General features: G+C 60.0%; 2 protein-coding genes across 2 annotated transcripts in view; one reads left to right on the top strand and one right to left on the bottom strand.

The window, feature by feature from the left end:
- The window catches only part of LOC148138269 (integrin alpha-M-like), a 167,406-nt gene extending 161,063 nt beyond the window's left edge, over positions 1-6,343 (top strand). Inside the window, exons 29-30 of the mRNA XM_087981841.1 lie at positions 2,723-2,833; positions 5,292-6,343. Of these exons, the coding sequence (XP_087837967.1) occupies positions 2,723-2,833; positions 5,292-5,402 (222 nt within the window). The 3' untranslated portion in view covers positions 5,403-6,343. The remainder of the gene's footprint in view (positions 1-2,722; positions 2,834-5,291) is intronic.
- A 3,239-nt stretch (positions 6,344-9,582) lies between these two features.
- On the bottom strand, positions 9,583-15,092 carry LOC122542369 (vitamin K epoxide reductase complex subunit 1-like protein 1). Its single transcript, XM_043680080.2, has 3 exons — positions 14,893-15,092; positions 12,757-12,866; positions 9,583-9,830 (listed from the first exon to the last, which is right to left on the bottom strand). Exons 1-3 carry the CDS (start codon positions 15,066-15,068, stop codon positions 9,607-9,609), a joined length of 510 nt encoding a protein of 169 aa, XP_043536015.2. The 5' UTR covers positions 15,069-15,092; the 3' UTR covers positions 9,583-9,606.
- Positions 15,093-17,087: the final 1,995 nt, after the last annotated feature.

The following is a 17,087-nucleotide window of genomic DNA, read 5'->3' on the forward strand; positions in this document are numbered from 1 at the left end:
GGGGGTTCCAGGGACAGGGAGGGGGTGTAGGGGGTTACAGAGATAGGGAGGGGGTGGAGGGGGTTACAGAGATAGGGAGGAGGGTATGGGGGGCTACAGAGATAGGGAGGGGGGTGGAGGGGGTTACAGAGATAGGTCGGGGTGCAGGGGGTTACAGAGATAGGGAGGGGGGTGTAGGGGGTTACAGAGATAGGGAGGGGGTGGAGGGGGTTACAGAGATAGGGAGGGGGTGTAGGGGGTTACGGAGATAGGGAGGGGAGTGCAGGGGGTTACAGAGATAGGGAGGGGGGTGTAGGGCGTTACAGAGATAGGGAGGGGGTGGAGGGGGTTACAGAGATAGGGAGGGGGGTGGAGGGGGTTACAGAGATAGGGAGTGGGGTGGAGGGGGTTACAGAGATAGGGAGGAGGGTATGGGGTGTTACAGAGATATGGAGGGGGGTATGGGGGGCTACAGAGATAGGGAGGGGGTGTAGGGGTTACAGAGATAGGGAGGGGGCTGTAGGGGTTTACAGAGATAGGGAGGGGTGTAGGGGGTTACGGGGATAGGGAGGGGATGTAGGGGGGTTACAGAGATAGGGAGGGGGTGTAGGGGGTTACAGAGATAGGGAGGGGGTGGAGGGGGTTACAGAGATAGGGAGGGGGTGTAGGGGGTTACGGAGATAGGGAGGGGAGTGCAGGGGGTTACAGAGATAGGGAGGGGGGTGTAGGGGGTTACAGAGATAGGGAGGGGGTGGAGGGGGTTACAGAGATAGGGAGGGGGGTGGAGGGGGTTACAGAGATAGGGAGTGGGGTGGAGGGGGTTACAGAGATAGGGAGGAGGGTATGGGGTGTTACAGAGATATGGAGGGGGGTATGGGGGGCTACAGAGATAGGGAGGGGGTGTAGGGGTTACAGAGATAGGGAGGGGGCTGTAGGGGTTTACAGAGATAGGGAGGGGTGTAGGGGGTTACGGGGATAGGGAGGGGATGTAGGGGGGTTACAGAGATAGGGAGGGGGTGTAGGGGGTTACAGAGATAGGGAGGGGGGATAGGAAGTTACAGAGATAGGGAAGGGATGTAGGGGGTTACAGGGATAGGGAGGGGATGTAGAGGGTTACAGGGATAGGGAGGGAATGTAGGGGGTTACAGGGATAGGGAGGGGGTGTAGGGGGTTACAGAGATAGGGAGGGGGTGTAGGGGTGTTATAGAGATAGGGAGGGGAGTATGGGGGGTTACAGAGATAGGGAGGGGGGTATGGGGGGGTTACAGAGATAGGGAGGCGGTGTAGGGGGTTACAGAGATAGGCAGGGGGTGTAGGGGGTTACAGAGATAGGCAGGGGGTGTAGGGGTGTTATAGAGATAGGGAGGGGAGTATGGGGGGTTACAGAGATAGGGAGGGGGTGTAGGGGTGTTATAGAGATAGGGAGGGGGTGTAGGGGGGTTACAGAGATAGGGAGGGGGTGTAGGGGGGTTATAGAGATAGGGAGGGGGTGCAGGGGGTTACAGAGATAGGGAGGGTGTGTGGGGCGGTTACCGGGATAGGGAGGGGGTGTAGGGGTTACAGAGATAGGGATGGTGTAGGGGGTTACAGAGATAGGGAGGGGGTATAGGAGGTTACAGAGATAGGCAGGTGTGTAGGGGGTTACAGAGATAGGGAGGTGTGTAGGGGGTTACAGAGATAGGGAGGGGGGTGTAGGGGTTACAGAGATAGGGAGGGGGTGTAGGGGGTTACAGAGATAGGGAGGGGGTGTAGGGAGTTACAGAGATAGGGAGGGGGTGTAGGGGTGTTATAGAGATAGGGAGGGGGTGCAGGGGGTTACAGAGATAGGGAGGGTGTGTGGGGCGGTTACCGGGATAGGGAGGGGGTGTAGGGGTTACAGAGATAGGGAGGGGGTGTAGGAGGTTACAGAGATAGGGAGGGGGGTGTAGGGGTTACAGAGATGGGGAGGGGGTGTAGGGGGGTTACAGAGATAGGGAGGTGTGTAGGGGGTTACAGAGATAGGGAGGTGTGTAGGGGGGTTACAGAGATAGGGAGGTGTGTAGGGGGTTACAGAGATAGGGAGGGGATGTAGGGGGGTTACAGAGATAGGGTGGGGGTGTATGGGGGTTACAGAGATAGGGAGGGGGTGTAGGGGGGTTACAGAGATAGGGAGGTGTGTAGGGGGTTACAGAGATAGGGAGGGGGGTGTAGGGGTTACAGAGATAGGAAGGGGGTGTAGGGGGGTTACAGAGATAGGGAGGGGGGTGTAGGGGGTTACAGAGATAGGGAGGTGTGTAGGGGGTTACAGAGATAGGGAGGGGGGTGTAGGGGTTACAGAGATAGGAAGGGGGTGTAGGGGGGTTACAGAGATAGGGAGGGGTTGCAGGGGGTTACAGACATAGGGAAGGGGTGTAGGGGGTTACAGAGACAGGGAGGGGGTGCAGGGAAATGACATGATGGGCGAGACAATTTGAAAGTGCTGAAATTCGAATACTGTGAGCGAGGGTGGTTCACTGAGCATGAGAGTCGAAGGGAGGAGAGGGAGGAGTGACGGCGTTCGGACAGGTGGAGCGGAGCAGAGTTTGAAATGGGCTCGGCTCCGGGGGGGGGGGGGTGCCGCCCAGGAAGGCCTCAGAGTTGTCGAGGCTGGAAGTGACAGTGGGCCTTGTGAGGGTTTCGGCCGCAGCTCAGCCATGGCAGGGGTGGGATCAGGGACCTCTCCCCCCCCCCGTCAAACTGTGATCGGTTTCTGTGCCACTCTCAGGTCACCACCAGCGTGGAAATCGTGGAAGAGTTCAACAGTTTGCCAATCATTATCGGTAGCTCGATAGGAGGCTTGGTCCTCTTGGCTCTTGCGGCTGGAATACTTTACAAGGTGAGTGGGTAACACTGGGGTGATTAGAGAAGGGGGGTGGTGCTGGGAGGACCCAGGGCAGGGTCCCACAGGGGCTGGGAGGACCCAGGGCAGGGTCCCCCAGGGGCTGGGAGGACCCAGGGCAGGGTCCCCACAGGGGCTGGGCGGACCCAGGGCAGTGTCCCCACAGGGGCTGGGAGGACCCAGGGCAGGGTCCCCCAAGGGCTGGGAGGACCCAGGGCAGGGTCCCCCAGGGGCTGGGAGGACCCAGGGCAGTGTCCCCACAGGGGCTGGGCGGACCCAGGGCAGGGTCCCCCAGGGACTGGGAGGACCCAGGGCAGCGCCCCCCCAGGGGCTGGAAGGACCCAGGGCAGGGTCCCCCAGGGGCTGGGCGGACCCAGGGCAGCGTCCCCCAGGGGCTGGGCGGACCCAGGGCAGGGTCCCCCAGGGGCTGGGCGGACCCAGGGCAGCGTCCCCCAGGGGCTGGGAGGACCCAGGGCAGGGTCACCCAGGGGCTGGGAGGACCCAGTGCAGCGCCCCACAGGGGCTGGGAGGACCCAGGGCAGCGCCCCCCCAGGGGCTGGGAGGACCCAGGGCAGGGTCCCCCAAGGGCTGGGAGGACCCAGGGCAGTGCCCCCCCAGGGGCTGGGCGGACCCAGGGCAGGGTCCCCCAAGGGCTGGGAGGACCCAGGGCAGTGCAGCGTCCCCCAGGGGCTGGGAGGACCCAGGGCAGGGTCCCCCAGGGGCTGGGAGGACCCAGGGCAGTGCAGCGTCCCCCAGGGGCTGGGAGGACCCAGTGCAGCGCCCCCCACAGGGGCTGGGAGGACCCGGTGCAGCGCCCCCCACATGGGCTGGGAGGACCCAGTGCAGCGCCCCCCCCCCCCAGGGGCTGGGAGGACCCAGTGCAGCGTCCCCCAAGGGGCTGGGAGGACCCAGTGCAGCGCCCCCCAGGGGCTGGGAGGACCCAGTGCAGCGTCCCCCAAGGGGCTGGGAGGACCCAGTGCAGCACCCCCCAGGGGCTGGGAGGACCCGGTGCAGTGCCCCCACAGGGGCTGGGAGGACCCGGTGCAGCACCCCCCAGGGGCTAGGAGGACCCTGTGCAGTTTCCCCCAGGGGCTGGGAGGACCCAGTGCAGCGTCCCCTAGGGGCTGGGAGGACCCAGGGGAGTGCAGCGTCCCCCAGGGGCTGGGAGGACCCAGGGCAGCGCCTCCCCAGGGGCTGGGAGGACACAGTGCAGCGTCCCCTAGGGGCTGGGAGGACCCAGGGGAGTGCAGCGTCCCCCAGGGGCTGGGAGGACCCAGGGCAGTGCAGCGTCCCCCAGGGGCTGGGAGGACCCAGGGCAGCGTCCCCCAGAGGCTGGGAGGACCCAGGGCAGCGCCCCCCAGAGGCTGGGAGGACCCAGGGCAGCGCCCCCCAGAGGCTGGGAGGACCCAGGGCAGCGCCCCCCAGGGGCTGGGAGGACCCAGGGCAGCGCCCCCCAGGGGCTGGGAGGACCCAGGGCAGCGCCCCCCAGGGGCTGGGAGGACCCAGGGCAGCGCTGTGCCTAGGCTGAGATGACCCAGGGCAGCGCCCCCCAGGGGCTGGGAGGACACAGTGCAGCGTCCCCTAGGGGCTGGGAGGACCCAGGGGAGTGCAGCGTCCCCCAGGGGCTGGGAGGACCCAGGGCAGTGCAGCGTCCCCCAGGGGCTGGGAGGACCCAGGGCAGCGTCCCCCAGAGGCTGGGAGGACCCAGGGCAGCGCCCCCCAGAGGCTGGGAGGACCCAGGGCAGCGCCCCCCAGAGGCTGAGAGGACCCAGGGCAGCGCCCCCCAGGGGCTGGGAGGACCCAGGGCAGCGCCCCCCAGGGGCTGGGAGGACCCAGGGCAGCGCCCCCCAGGGGCTGGGAGGACCCAGGGCAGCGCTGTGCCTAGGCTGAGATGACCCAGTGCAGCGTCCCCCAGGGTCTGGGAGGACCCAGTACAGCGCCCCCCCAGGGGCTGGGAGGACCCAGGGCAGCGTCCCCCCAGGGGCTGGGAGGACCCAGGGCAGTGCAGCGTCCCCCCAGGGGCTGGGAGGACCCAGTGCAGCGCCCCCCCAGGGGCTGGGAGGACCCAGTGCAGTGTCCCCCCAGGGGCTGGGAGGACCCAGGGCAGCGCCCCCCAGGGGCTGGGAGGACCCAGGGCAGCGTCCCCCCAGGGGCTGGGAGGACCCAGTGCATCGTCCCCCAGGGGCTGGGAGGACCCAGTGCATCGCCCCCCACAGGGGCTGGGAGGACCAGTGCAGCGCCCCCCACAGGGGCTGGGAGGACCCAGTGCAGCCCCCCCCCCCCCCCCACCAGGGGCTGGGAGGACCCAGTGCAGCGTCCCCCAAGGGGCTGGGAGGACCCAGTGCAGCGCCCCCCAGGGGCTGGGAGGACCCAGTGCAGCGCCCCCCAGGGGCTGGGAGGACCCAGTGCAGCGCCCCCAGGGGCTGAGATGACCCACTGCAATTGTCTCTCTTAGGTTGGATTCTTCAATCGAAACTACAAGGACAAGCTGCAGGAAAATGCTGGGGACGATGGGCCAGGTGGGGTCCCCGCTGAACAGTCACCCCCCGACACAGCCACCGCCTAGTGGGCCTGGGCGTTGGGGTGGGGACTTGAGCAAAGAACATAACCCCAGGGAGATGAGGAGACGCAGCACCTTCAGAGGAAATGAGGAGACAGGAAGACAGATTGGGGGGGGGAGTTTCTTCGTGAACCCCTTGAAGGAAGATGCTTTCGCCGTTAAAGAGGGTCCTGTCTCCCCGCGACCCTGTAACGATGTCTCTCCCACAACCTCTTTTCGAAGTGGGTGCTGTCTTTCTGAGCTCCTGTTAAAAAAAAAAGACTCTTCCCACCCCAGCTCTGGCTCCTTTAAATAGGGAGTGACTATCCCCTGTCAATGAAGATGCCTGCCTCTTGCCAAAGCCCTCCTCCAGAGGGACCCCATAGGAGGAAGGGGGAGGAGGGGAGGGGGAGATTGGATATGCTCACTTCAGCTCCCCCCCCCCCCCGCCCCCTCACTCCCCGGCCTACCCCACCTATAGGAGCCGGTCAGAGAGCGCCTTGGGAGGCTGCCTTTGGGGGTGAGGGGAATGGCCACACAGCGGTGTCCCCGATCTGCGGCCTTCCTCAACAGGCTCACAATTATCCCACCTCTTCCCCCCCCCCCCCCCCCCAGGGAAAACGCACCAGGTTCACAGGTCGCGGCTGTCAGCCGGGAGTTTGGGATGGGTCGGTGGGCGGCCGCGGGTGAGGGGGCGGTGGGGGGGGGGGCTTAGCATCGCAACCAGGCCGGGCTGCCGTGGGGAGAGGGAGGGGTCTGTCTCTGCCGGAAGGCTCAGAGCGAGGGGTTGAAAGCTGCTTTCTGTCAAAAGCCTCTGCATTCAGGCTGGGGTGGGTGGGTGGCACAATGGGGGTTATGGACACGCCTGGCCACCACCAGCTCATTCTGGCACCCTCCCTCGTCTGGCACCCATCAACACCGTCTCGCTGTTAATGATGTAACGTGCTGAATAAAAGCAAACAGCTTGCTGCAGACTACCACTTCCTGGGGTTCAGGGTGGGGGTAAATTACACAGGCTCCGGATCAGTGGTGCCGGAAGAGCACAGCAGTTCAGGCAGCATCCGAGGAGCTTCAGCGAAATCGACGTTTCGGGCAAAAGCCCTTCATCAGGAATAAAGGCAGTGAGCCTGGAGCGTGGAGAGATAAGCTCGAGGAGGGTGGGGATGGGGAGAGAGTAGCATAGAGTACAATAGGTGAGTGGGGGGAGGGGATGAAGGTGATAGGTCAGGGAGGAGAGGGTGGAGTGGATAGGTGGAAAAGGAGATAGGCAGGTCGGACAAGTCCGGACAAGTCATGGGGACAGTGCTGAGCTGGAAGTTTAGAACTAGGGTGAGGTGGGGGAAGGGGGAATGAGGAAACTGTTGAAGTCCACATTGATGCCCTGGGGTTGAAGTGTTCCGAGGCGGAAGATGAGGCGTTCTTCCTCCAGGCGTCTGGTGGCGAGGGAGCGGGCGGTGAAGGAGGCCCAGGACCTCCATGTCCTCGGCAGAGTGGGAGGGGGAGTTGAAAGGTTGGGCCACGGGGCGGTTTGGTTGATTGGTGAGGGTGTCTCGGAGATGTTCCCTAAAGCGCTCTGCAAGGAGGCGCCCAGTCTCCCCAATGTAGAGGAGACCGCATCAGGAGCAACGGATACAATAAATGATATTAGTGGATGTGCAGGTAAAACTTTGATGGATGTGGAAGGCTCTTGGATAGAGGTGAGGGAGGAGGTGTGGGCACAGGTTTTACAGTTCCTGCGGTGGCAGGGGAAAGTGCCAGGATGGGAGGGTGGGTTGTAGGGGGGTGTGGACCTGACCAGGTAGTCACGGAAGGCACGGTCTTTGCGGAAGGCGGAGAGGGGTGGGGAGGGAAATATATCCCTGGTGGTGAGGTCTGTTTGGAGGTGGCGGAAATGTCGGCGGATGATTTGGTTTATGCGAAGGTTGGTAGGGTGGAAGGTGAGCACCAGGGGCGTTCTGTCCTTGTTACGGTTGGGTGAGGCAGCGACGGGCAGGAGGCGAAGAGTGGGGGCAGCAGGGCGAGGGTCCCCCACCTTCCTCATCTTCTCTGCAGCCCCTTCATATTCACCTGTACGGGGGATGCCTTTCCCTCAGCACTGACCCTCCCAAAGTGCGGGGCTCCCTCGGCACTGACCCTCCCACAGTGCGGGGCTCCCTCGGCGCTGACCCTCCCACAGTGCGGGGCTCCCTCGGCGCTGACCCTCCCACAGTGCGGGGCTCCCTCGGCGCTGACCCTCCCACAGTGCGGGGCTCCCTCGGCGCTGACCCTCCCACAGTGCGGGGCTCCCTCGGCGCTGACCCTCCCACAGTGCGGGGCTCCCTCGGCGCTGACCCTCCCACAGTGCGGGGCTCCCTCGGCGCTGACCCTCCCACAGTGCGGGGCTCCCTCGGCGCTGACCCTCCAACAGTGCGGGGCTCCCTCGGCGCTGACCCTCCCACAGTGCGGGGCTCCCTCGGCGCTGACCCTCCCACAGTGCGGGGCTCCCTCGGCGCTGACCCTCCCACAGTGCGGGGCTCCCTCGGCGCTGACCCTCCCACAGTGCGGGGCTCCCTCGGCGCTGACCCTCTCACAGTGCGGGGCTCCCTCGGCACTGACCCTCCCACAGTGCGGGGCTCCCTCGGCGCTGACCCTCCCACAGTGCGGGGCTCCCTCAGCACTGACCCTCCCACAGTGCGGGGCTCCCTCAGCACTGACCCTCCCACAGTGCGGGGCTCCCTCAGCACTGACCCTCCCACAGTGCGGGGCTCCCTCAGCACTGACCCTCTCACAGTGCGGGGCTCCCTCAGCGCTGACCCTCCCAGAGTGCGGGGCCCCCTCGACGCTGACCCTCCCATAGTGCGGGGCCCCCTCGGCTCTGACCCTCCCACAGTGCGGGGCCCCCTCGGCGCTGACCCTCCGGCAGTCCCTCGCCACTCGAGTCTCTCCTGAGGCTTGTTTCGATCTCCTGCGTCAATTATCCAGCCATCGATTGACATTTTCTATGTCAAGAGTCACGGTGCGCCCTCCAACCAACAGAGCAATTGTGGGAAGCAGGCTTCACCCTGGCCTCTTGTGCTATCGTATACTTTAATACACTCAGTGTACACTCATCATGATATTGACACTAGACAATGATTTGTTCTCTGATCGCTTAGCATCAAAATTACATTTGGAAAGACAGTCATTATTTTTCAGCTGAGTGGGGAGGCAGCAATGAGGACGGGAGGTGTCTGGTCACTTTTAACCCCATCCCCCCAGCCCCTTCCCCTTACCCTTGGTCCCATGTGGCCTTATCCCCTAACTCAGCGCTCATTTGCTGCAGGTCCTCAGGCCTACACTCACTCACCCAGTCACTCTATCAGGCCCACGTTTGTGTGTGTGTCTGTGTGTATATACACACGCGCACACACCACTGTGCCCGTCCACCCAACACTCATGGCATGACAGTGCCAGCATCTCTCTGCTTGGTCCCTCTTGCCCCCTGAGTCTGCTCAGACAATCACTCCCTCCCCCAAGACCCTCCCCCTCCCCCAGTCAGTCACGCCCTCCCCCCGGACTCTCCCCCCTCCCCCAGTCAGTCACACCCTTCCCCGGGACTCTCCCCCCTCCCCCAGTCAGTCACACCCTTCCCCGGGACTCTCCCCCCTCCCCCAGTCAATCACACCCTTCCCCAGGACTCGCCCCCTCCCCCAGTCAATCACACCCACCCCCAGGACACTCCCCCTCCCCCAGTCAATCACACCCTTCCCCAGGACCCTCCCCCTCTCCCAGTCAGTCACACCCTTCCCCGGGACTCTCCCCCCTCCCCCAGTCAGTCACACCCTTCCCCGGGACTCTCCCCCCTCCCCCAGTCAGTCACGCCCTCCCCCCGGACTCTCCCCCCTCCCCCAGTCAGTCACACCCTTCCCCGGGACTCTCCCCCCTCCCCCAGTCAGTCACACCCTTCCCCGGGACTCTCCCCCCTCCCCCAGTCAATCACACCCTTCCCCAGGACTCGCCCCCTCCCCCAGTCAATCACACCCACCCCCAGGACACTCCCCCTCCCCCAGTCAATCACACCCTTCCCCGGGACCCCCCCCCCCGTCAATCACGCCCTTTCCCATGTCCCCTCCCACAATCAATTACGCCCTCAATCAAATCCTACTCCCCCCCCCCCCCCGCACTTAGACTGCCCCTTTGCCTTCGTATTGGTGTCACATCTGTCTCCGCAGTTCCCTGCAACCCCCCCCCCTCCTCCCCCGGCTCCCTCCCCTCACTCCTGCTTGTCCCTCCTCTGTTGCCAGCTGTCGTTGAGGTGCACGAGCCTCCTGTAGTTGAGCACGAAGAGCAGCAGGTTGAGGGCGTAGGTGGTGACGCAGACCAGGCAGAAGTCGTGCAGGACGAACACCAAGACGTAGGCGAGGTACAGGGAGCCTGCCAAGGACACGACAGAGCTGGCGCCCAGGATGATGGCGGCTGTGGCACTGGGGGTCAGACCTGGAGCCGGTGGGGGGGGGGGGGGGGGAGAGGCAGGAGTTAGCCACTCACAGAATCACAACAGGTCAATCCAGCCCCACCCCGATCCTCTGCCTTTCTCCCCCTTATTATCCAGATACCTATCCCACCCCCCCCCACCCCCACAGTCGGCTGAATTAGCCACCGCCACCCCCATTTCCAAGCAGCGTATCCCACCCCCTGCCTATTCGCTGGGTAAATCCACACCCATCTCGTTTCTTTTCCGGGTGGGAACAGCGTCTCCCTGTCTGCTCCGTCCAGCCCCGGGATCCGTGGGATTTGAAAACCTCGCTCCGACCTTCCTCTCAGCCTCCCTCTCTCCAGGGAGAACACTCCCAATGTCTTCGATCTACCCTCATCACTGAAGTTTCTCCCCCCCCCCCGCGACCGCTTCTGCACTCTCTCTCTGTGTATCTCTCCCTCCCTCTCGAGTGTTCCCAACTTTCCTATAATGTGGCGCCCACAACGGTCCTCGATTCTCCAGCTGAGGTCTTGTACATGTGTCTTGTACGAGTTCAACATCACCTCCTGGCTCTCGAACTCTCTGTCCCTATCCACCAAGCCAAGGGCACGGTGTGTTTTGTGTCCTGCAGTCTCCCCGTGTGCTGCAGTCTTGAATGACCTGTGCACATATACACCCAGGTCAGTCTACTCCTGCACCCACACCGTTTAAAACTGTATCCCCTTCGTTATAGTGTCTTTCATGTCCTTCCGACTAAAGTGCACTACCGCACAATCTCTGCACATATATGCCCTCCAAAATCTTGTCAGGGCCCTTTACAGTTTTATATCGGCAAACATCGACTGGTGTCTCTCTCTCTCCCCTCCCTCCCTGTCTCAGGGAGATATCTGTACACTGACTGGTGTCTCTCAGTCCCCTCTCTCTCTCAGGGAGATATCTGTACACTGACTGGTGTCTCTCAGTCCCCTCTCTCTCTCACAGGGAGATATCTGTACACTGACTGGTGTCTCTCAGTCCCCTCTCTCTCTCAGGGAGATATCTGTACACTGACTGGTGTCTCTCAGTCCCCCCTCTCTCTCACAGGGAGATATCTGTACACTGACTGGTGTCTCTCAGTCCCCTCTCTCTCTCAGGGAGATATCTGGACACTGACTGGTGTCTCTCAGTCCCCTCTCTCTCTCTCTGTGAGATATCTGTCCACTGACTGGTGTCTCTCAGTCCCCTCTCTCTCTCTCAGGGAGATATCTGTACACTGACTGGTGTCTCTCAGCCCCCTCCCTCTCTCTCTCAGGGAGATATCTGTACACTGACTGGTGTCTCTCAGTCCCCTCTCTCTCTCTCAGAGAGATATCTGTACACTGACTGGTGTCTCTCAGTCCCCTCTCTCTCTCTCAGGGAGATATCTGTACACTGACTGGTGTCTTCAGTCCCCTCTCTCTCTCTCAGGGAGATATCTGTACACTGACTGGTGTCTCTCAGTCCCCCCCTCTCCCTCTCAGGGAGATATCTGTACACTGACTGGTGTCTCTCAGTCCACCCCCCTCTCTCTCTCTCTCTCTCTCTCTCTCAGGGACATGTCTGTACACTGACTGGTGTCTTTCAGTCCCCTCCCTCTCTCTCTCAGGGACATGTCTGTACACTGACTGGTGTCTCTCAGTCTCCCCCTCTCTCTCTCAGGGAGATATCTGTACACTGACTGGTGTCTCTCAGTCCCCTCTCTCTCTCTCTCAGGGAGATATCGGTACACTGACTGGTGTCTCTCAGTCCCCTCTCTCTCTCAGGGAGATATCTGTACACTGACTGGTGTCTTTCAGTCCCCTCCTTCTCTCTCTCAGGGACATGTCTGTACACTGACTGGTGTCTCTCAGTCCCCTCTCTCTCTCAGGGAGATATCTGTACACTGACTGGTGTCTTTCAGTCCCCTCCTTCTCTCTCTCAGGGAGATATCTGTACACTGACTGGTGTCTCTCAGTCCCCTCTCTCTCTCAAGGAGATATCTGTACACTGACTGGTACCTCTCAGTCCTCTCTCTCGCTCTCTCTCTCTCTCTCACAGGGAGATATCTGTACACTGACTGGTGTCTCTCAGTCCCCTCTCTCTATCAGAGGGAGATATCTGTACGCTGACTGGTGTCTCTCAGTCCCCTCTCTCTCTCTCTCAGGGAGATATCTGTACACTGACTGGTGTCTCTCAGTCCCCTCTCTCTCTCTCTCAGGGAGATATCTGTACACTGACTGGTGTCTCTCAGTCCCCTCTCTCTCAGGGAGATATCTGTACACTGACTGGTGTCTCTCAATCCCCTCTCTCTCTCAGGGAGATATCTGTACACTGACTGGTGTCTCTCAGGGAGATATCTGTACACTGACTGGTGTCTCTCAGTCCCCCCTCTCTCTCAGGGAGATATCTGTACACTGACTGGTGTCTCAGTCCCCTCTCTCTATCACAGGGAGATATCTGTACGCTGACTGGTGTCTCTCAGTCCCCTCTCTCTCTCTCTCAGGGAGATATCTGTACACTGACTGGTGTCTCTCAGTCCCCTCTCTCTATCACAGGGAGATACCTGTACACTGACTGGTGTCTCTCAGTCCCCTCTCTCTCAGGGAGATATCTGCACACTGACTGGTGTCTCTCAGTCCCCCCTCTCTCTCTCAGGGAGATATCTGTACACTGACTGGTGTCTCTCAGTCCCCCCTCTCTCTCTCAGGGAGATATCTGTACACTGACTGGTGTCTCTCAGTCCCCTCTCTCTCTCAGGGAGATATCTGTACACTGACTGGTGTCTCTCAGCCCCCCCCCCTCTCTCTCTCTCAGGGAGATATCTGTACACTGACTGGTGTCTCTCAGTCCCCTCTCTCTCTCTCTCAGGGAGATATCTGTACACTGACTGGGTTCTGTGTTTTACCAACACCACCTCAGTGTAATGTCGTTAACAGAGAGGTTACTTACTGAGGAGCAGTTGGAGAAGGTAGAAGATTAAACCGTAGATACTGTTAGGCTGGTTCAGCACACTGTTGTGTCCCAGCACACTCCCGAGCAGCCCGAAACCCCGGCCCCACCTGCAAGAAGAAAGAGGCACCGTCCAGGACCCTGCGTGTTTGTATCCTGCGCTCGCTGGGAGATTGGGGCAGAGTATCCCCTTCACTGGAGACAGAGAATCAACGTTTCGGGCATAAGCCCTTCATTCCTGATGAAGGGCTTATCCCCGAAACGTCGATTCTCCTGCTCCTTGGATGCTGCCTGACCCTGCTGTGCTTTTCCAGCACCACACTCTCTACTCTGATGCACTCTCGACTGCATCTGCAGTCCTGACTTTCTCCTATCCCCTTCCACTGGCCTTCCCACTGCTCCGAGAGACCTGCAGAACACGGAGGCTCGGGAAGGGGGTGACGGTAAATACAGGTCACACGTTCAGGCTGCCCATTGTGCCCGAGAGGGTCTCTCTCTCTCTCTCTCTCTACTTAATCTCCCTCATTCCTTTCTCGATCGGATTGTTACGACCCGGACTGGGGAGGGGGGGGGTGAGTGTGTTGAGTTGGAAAGATCGCACGTCTGTGTTTGTGTGTGCGTGAGAGTGTGAGAGAGAGATAGCCAGTGGCCATATTAAGCTATGCCTGTGAGCGTGCGCATTCCTGTGAGCAGCGTGGAGCAGAGCACACGCGCGTGTGTACGTATGTGCGAGTGTGTCGCACTGCAACCAGGGAGTGGAACAGTTCCTGGGTCAACAGGCTGCTGGGACATTGAGTCACAGAGGTGTGCAGCATGGAAACAGACCCTTTGGTCCAACTCGCCCATGCCGACCAGCTATCCCAACCTAACGTAGTCCCATTTGTGAGCACATCCCTCTAAACCCTGCCTAGTCATGTCCCCAGCCACATGCCTTTCCAATGTAATCACTGTGCCAGCCTCCACCACTTCCTCCGGCAGCTCATTCCATACACGCACCACTCTCTGTGTGAAAAGGTTGGATCGATGGGATATGCTGGGGGTTGTTCCACTGACAAAAGGTGGAGGGTCAGAGAGAGAGAGAGAGAGAGAGAGAGAAAATCGGGTCAAAGAGCGAGGAGGGACGGGAGAGAGAAACTGCTCCCGTTGCGAGAGAAGGATCAAAAACCAGAGGGACGTGGGCTGAACGTAATTGTCATAAAAGAGAGGTGGAATTGAATTGAACTGAGTTTATTGTCACGTGTACAAAGACACAGCGAAAAGCTTGGAGCTTTTTGACTCAGCGAGGTGGTTGGGATTTGCGCACGGAATAGGCACACTGAAAAACCAGACAGTGGATGTGCCCGTCGATATGTAAATGAAATTACAAAGTTATGTCAAATTTAGCAAGAAGTCAAGGTGACCATCCCCCCCGCCCCCACACACAAAAGAAAAATCAGTCGTTCAAAAGAAGAAACAGAAGGTTTGGATGAACATTGAAGATTTAAAAAAAAAACTGAAAAGTTTAATAAACTTTGAGAAAGTTGCTTTGAAAAATATGGGTCGTTCAACCTCTGGTGGGCGGGGACTCTGCAAGGCAACGTGGCTGACTTACTCTGCTCCGTGAATGGCCAAGGCTGGACATGGCCCGTCCAATAGCGTCCGGAGGGCACTTAACGGGCAGCGGGGCTGACCAATGGGAGGCAGCGCGAACCCGCCGGCACCGTTCAGTGCTTTGTGACGCCTGCGTCGCGAGTAGCCAATCGGGTCTCGCCTTCACGTGAATGGGCGGGACTGGGTGCAGCCAACCGGAAAGTAGGGGAGGGCGCGGCACCGACCAATGATTAAAGCGGATGGACGATACGGCCCAATCGGAGGTAGAGGGAAGGTCGGGGTGGGGGGGGTTTGAAGTGATGGGCGGCAGGGCTGGCCAATAGACAGCGTGGGGGGGGTGGGGCGAGACCGACGGTTAGCCAATGGGATCGCGCAGAGGGCAGGGCCCTGCTTAACAGACGGCCGCCCGAACCAATGGCAGGGAGGGACGTTGACGAGTAGCCGGGACCGCCCAATGGGCAGGAGGGACCGCGCATGACTGACGGGCCGGGCCGACCAACCGGGTTGCGGGCTCGGGTTCCCACCACCTGCAGCGCCGGTGCTCACCGGGAGGTGAAGACTTTGGAGCAGCTGACGGATTCGCTCAGGTCGCACATGGCCCGGTATCCCGCGTCCCGCTCCTTGGACGTCTCGACGTGGTAGGCGTAGAGCGACAGAGCCAGGCCGAGGCCACAGGCCAGCCAGCGGAGCCGGGAATCCCACGTCGGTGTCACCGCCGCCATCACTCTGCGTCGCGTCTTTCGGGGGGGGCGGCGGCGTCATGACGTCGACGGCGGCGCGGCCACCCATTGGCCCGGACGTGAGCGCGCTGCCTGACGGGAGTTGTGGTTCCCGCTCGCCCATTGGTCGGGAGCGCCTCCGTCGCCGCGCCTTGCACCATGGGAGTTGTAGTTTCTTCTCCCTATTCCCTCCCCACTTTCTGCCCCTTACCCTGAGGACTGTCCTCGCCCCTTCTGCTGGGTAGGGGTCTACTTTCCCAGTCTACACCCCTCAAAACGTTGCATGCTTCAATAAAGGACCCACATCCTCCTTCGCCCAGATCCCCCAGCCTCAGTGGGAAGCACTGCTGCCTCTCAGTGCCAGGGGACCTGGGTTCAATTCCACCCTCGGGCGACAATCTGTGCACATTCTCCCTGCTGTGTGGATTTCCTCCAGGTGCTCTGCTCTGCTTTCCTTCCCACGGTCCAAAAGATGGACTGCACGGACTGCATGGGCAGCACGGTGGCACAGTGGTTAGCACTGCTGCCTCACAGCGCCAGAGACCCGGGTCCAATTCCCGCCTCAGGCGACTGACTGTGTGGAGTTTGCACGTTCTCCCCGTGTCTGCGTGGGTTTCCTCCGGGTGCTCCGGTTTCCTCCCACAGTCCAAAGATGTGCAGGTCAGGTGAATTGGCCAGGCTAAATTGCCCGTAGTGTTAGGTAAGGGGCAAATGTAGGGGCATGGGTGGGTTACGCTTCGGCGGTGTTGGTGTGGACTTGTTGGGCCGAAGGGCCTGTTTCCACACTGTAATGTAATCTAATCTAATGTAATCTAATCTAATGGATGGACTGTCCAGGGGAAATTGTTCCGTAGTGTCTAGGGACGCGCAGATTAGGGTGGAGCGGCCGTGCTAAATTGTTCTGTAGTGCCCAGGGATGTGTGGGTTAGGTTGGATTGGCTGTGGAGAAATTGTTCCTAAATCCACCCCATCCTGCACACCCCTAGTGTGGTGGGATATGATCATCCAGAGTTAAGTTAAAGGACAAGGTAGTTCATTAGATTTATTGTGTAAATTGTTCACTTAAAGTGTGTTTTGTTGCTACAGTATTTATTTGTGTTAATTAAAATAAATATATTGCTTATTACTGTGGTTTCTTTGCTAGATGCGTGTGTGACAGGCACAACACCAGCATACAAAGGGCCTTCTGCCAAGCTGTAACTGGGAACTCTGAATTAACCTCCCACCCCAACCTTGTCTTCTCCAAGGACAAGTCACAGCTTCTCCAGGGCCAAACCCGGGACCCTCAATGCCACTCTATAGGGTGGAGGCCAGACCAGCCAAGACGGAGGACGTTAGTCATGGGCTCTTCCAACAATTAATTCGGTCTCAAATTCCACCAGTGGCCTTGGAAGGATTCGAACCTGGGTCTCTAGGTTAATATTCTGGCACTAATATGACCAGCCATCCCTCCCCTGAAGTCATGGTAAACTTGGTTGGAATACACAGGGAGCACTGTTCTGTATAGAGCATTTGAGGACTCTGGGTCTATACTCAGGATGGGGGTGTGGAATCTGATTGAAACTTTCAGAATACTGAACGGCCTGGAGAGGGAGGACTTTGGGAAGACGTTTCTGTTGGCAAAAGAGATGAGGCCCCGAGGAAGACCCCATCGAACTGAGATAAGGAGAAACTTCTTCAGCCAGAAAGCCGTGAATCTGTGGACTCCACTGCCCATATCCCTCCAAACCCTTCGTATTCAAATACCTATCCAAATATTTCTTAATTGTACTAGCCTCCACCGCATCCTCTGGCAGCTCATTCCATACACGTACCACCCTCTGCTTGAAAAGGTTGCCCTTTCGGTCTCTTTTATAATCTTTCCCCTTTTATCCTAAACCTATGCCCCTCTAGTTCTGGACTCCCCCACCCCAGGGAAAGGACTTTGTCTATTTATCCTATCCACCCCCCCCCCCTCATCATTTCGTAAACCTCTATAAGGTCACCCCTCAGCCTCCGACGCTCCAGGGAAAAACAGCCCCA

The sequence above is a fragment of the Chiloscyllium plagiosum genome, unplaced genomic scaffold (assembly GCF_037043375.1).
Source record: "Chiloscyllium plagiosum isolate Xiang-an unplaced genomic scaffold, Cpla_swu_hap1 HiC_scaffold_41, whole genome shotgun sequence".
Taxonomy (NCBI): Eukaryota; Metazoa; Chordata; class Chondrichthyes; order Orectolobiformes; family Hemiscylliidae; genus Chiloscyllium; species Chiloscyllium plagiosum.

Excerpts from the sequence above, each read along its gene's own strand:
- LOC122542369 (XM_043680080.2), bottom strand. The coding sequence starts at position 15,068 with ATGGCGGCGGTGACACCGACGTGGGATTCCCGGCTCCGCTGGCTGGCC. Across the intron at positions 12,867-14,892 it reads TCCAAAGTCTTCACCTCCCG|GTGGGGCCGGGGTTTCGGGC; the intron begins GTGAGCACCGGC and ends TTCTTCTTGCAG. Across the intron at positions 9,831-12,756 it reads CCTTCTCCAACTGCTCCTCA|GTCTGACCCCCAGTGCCACA; the intron begins GTAAGTAACCTC and ends CACCGGCTCCAG.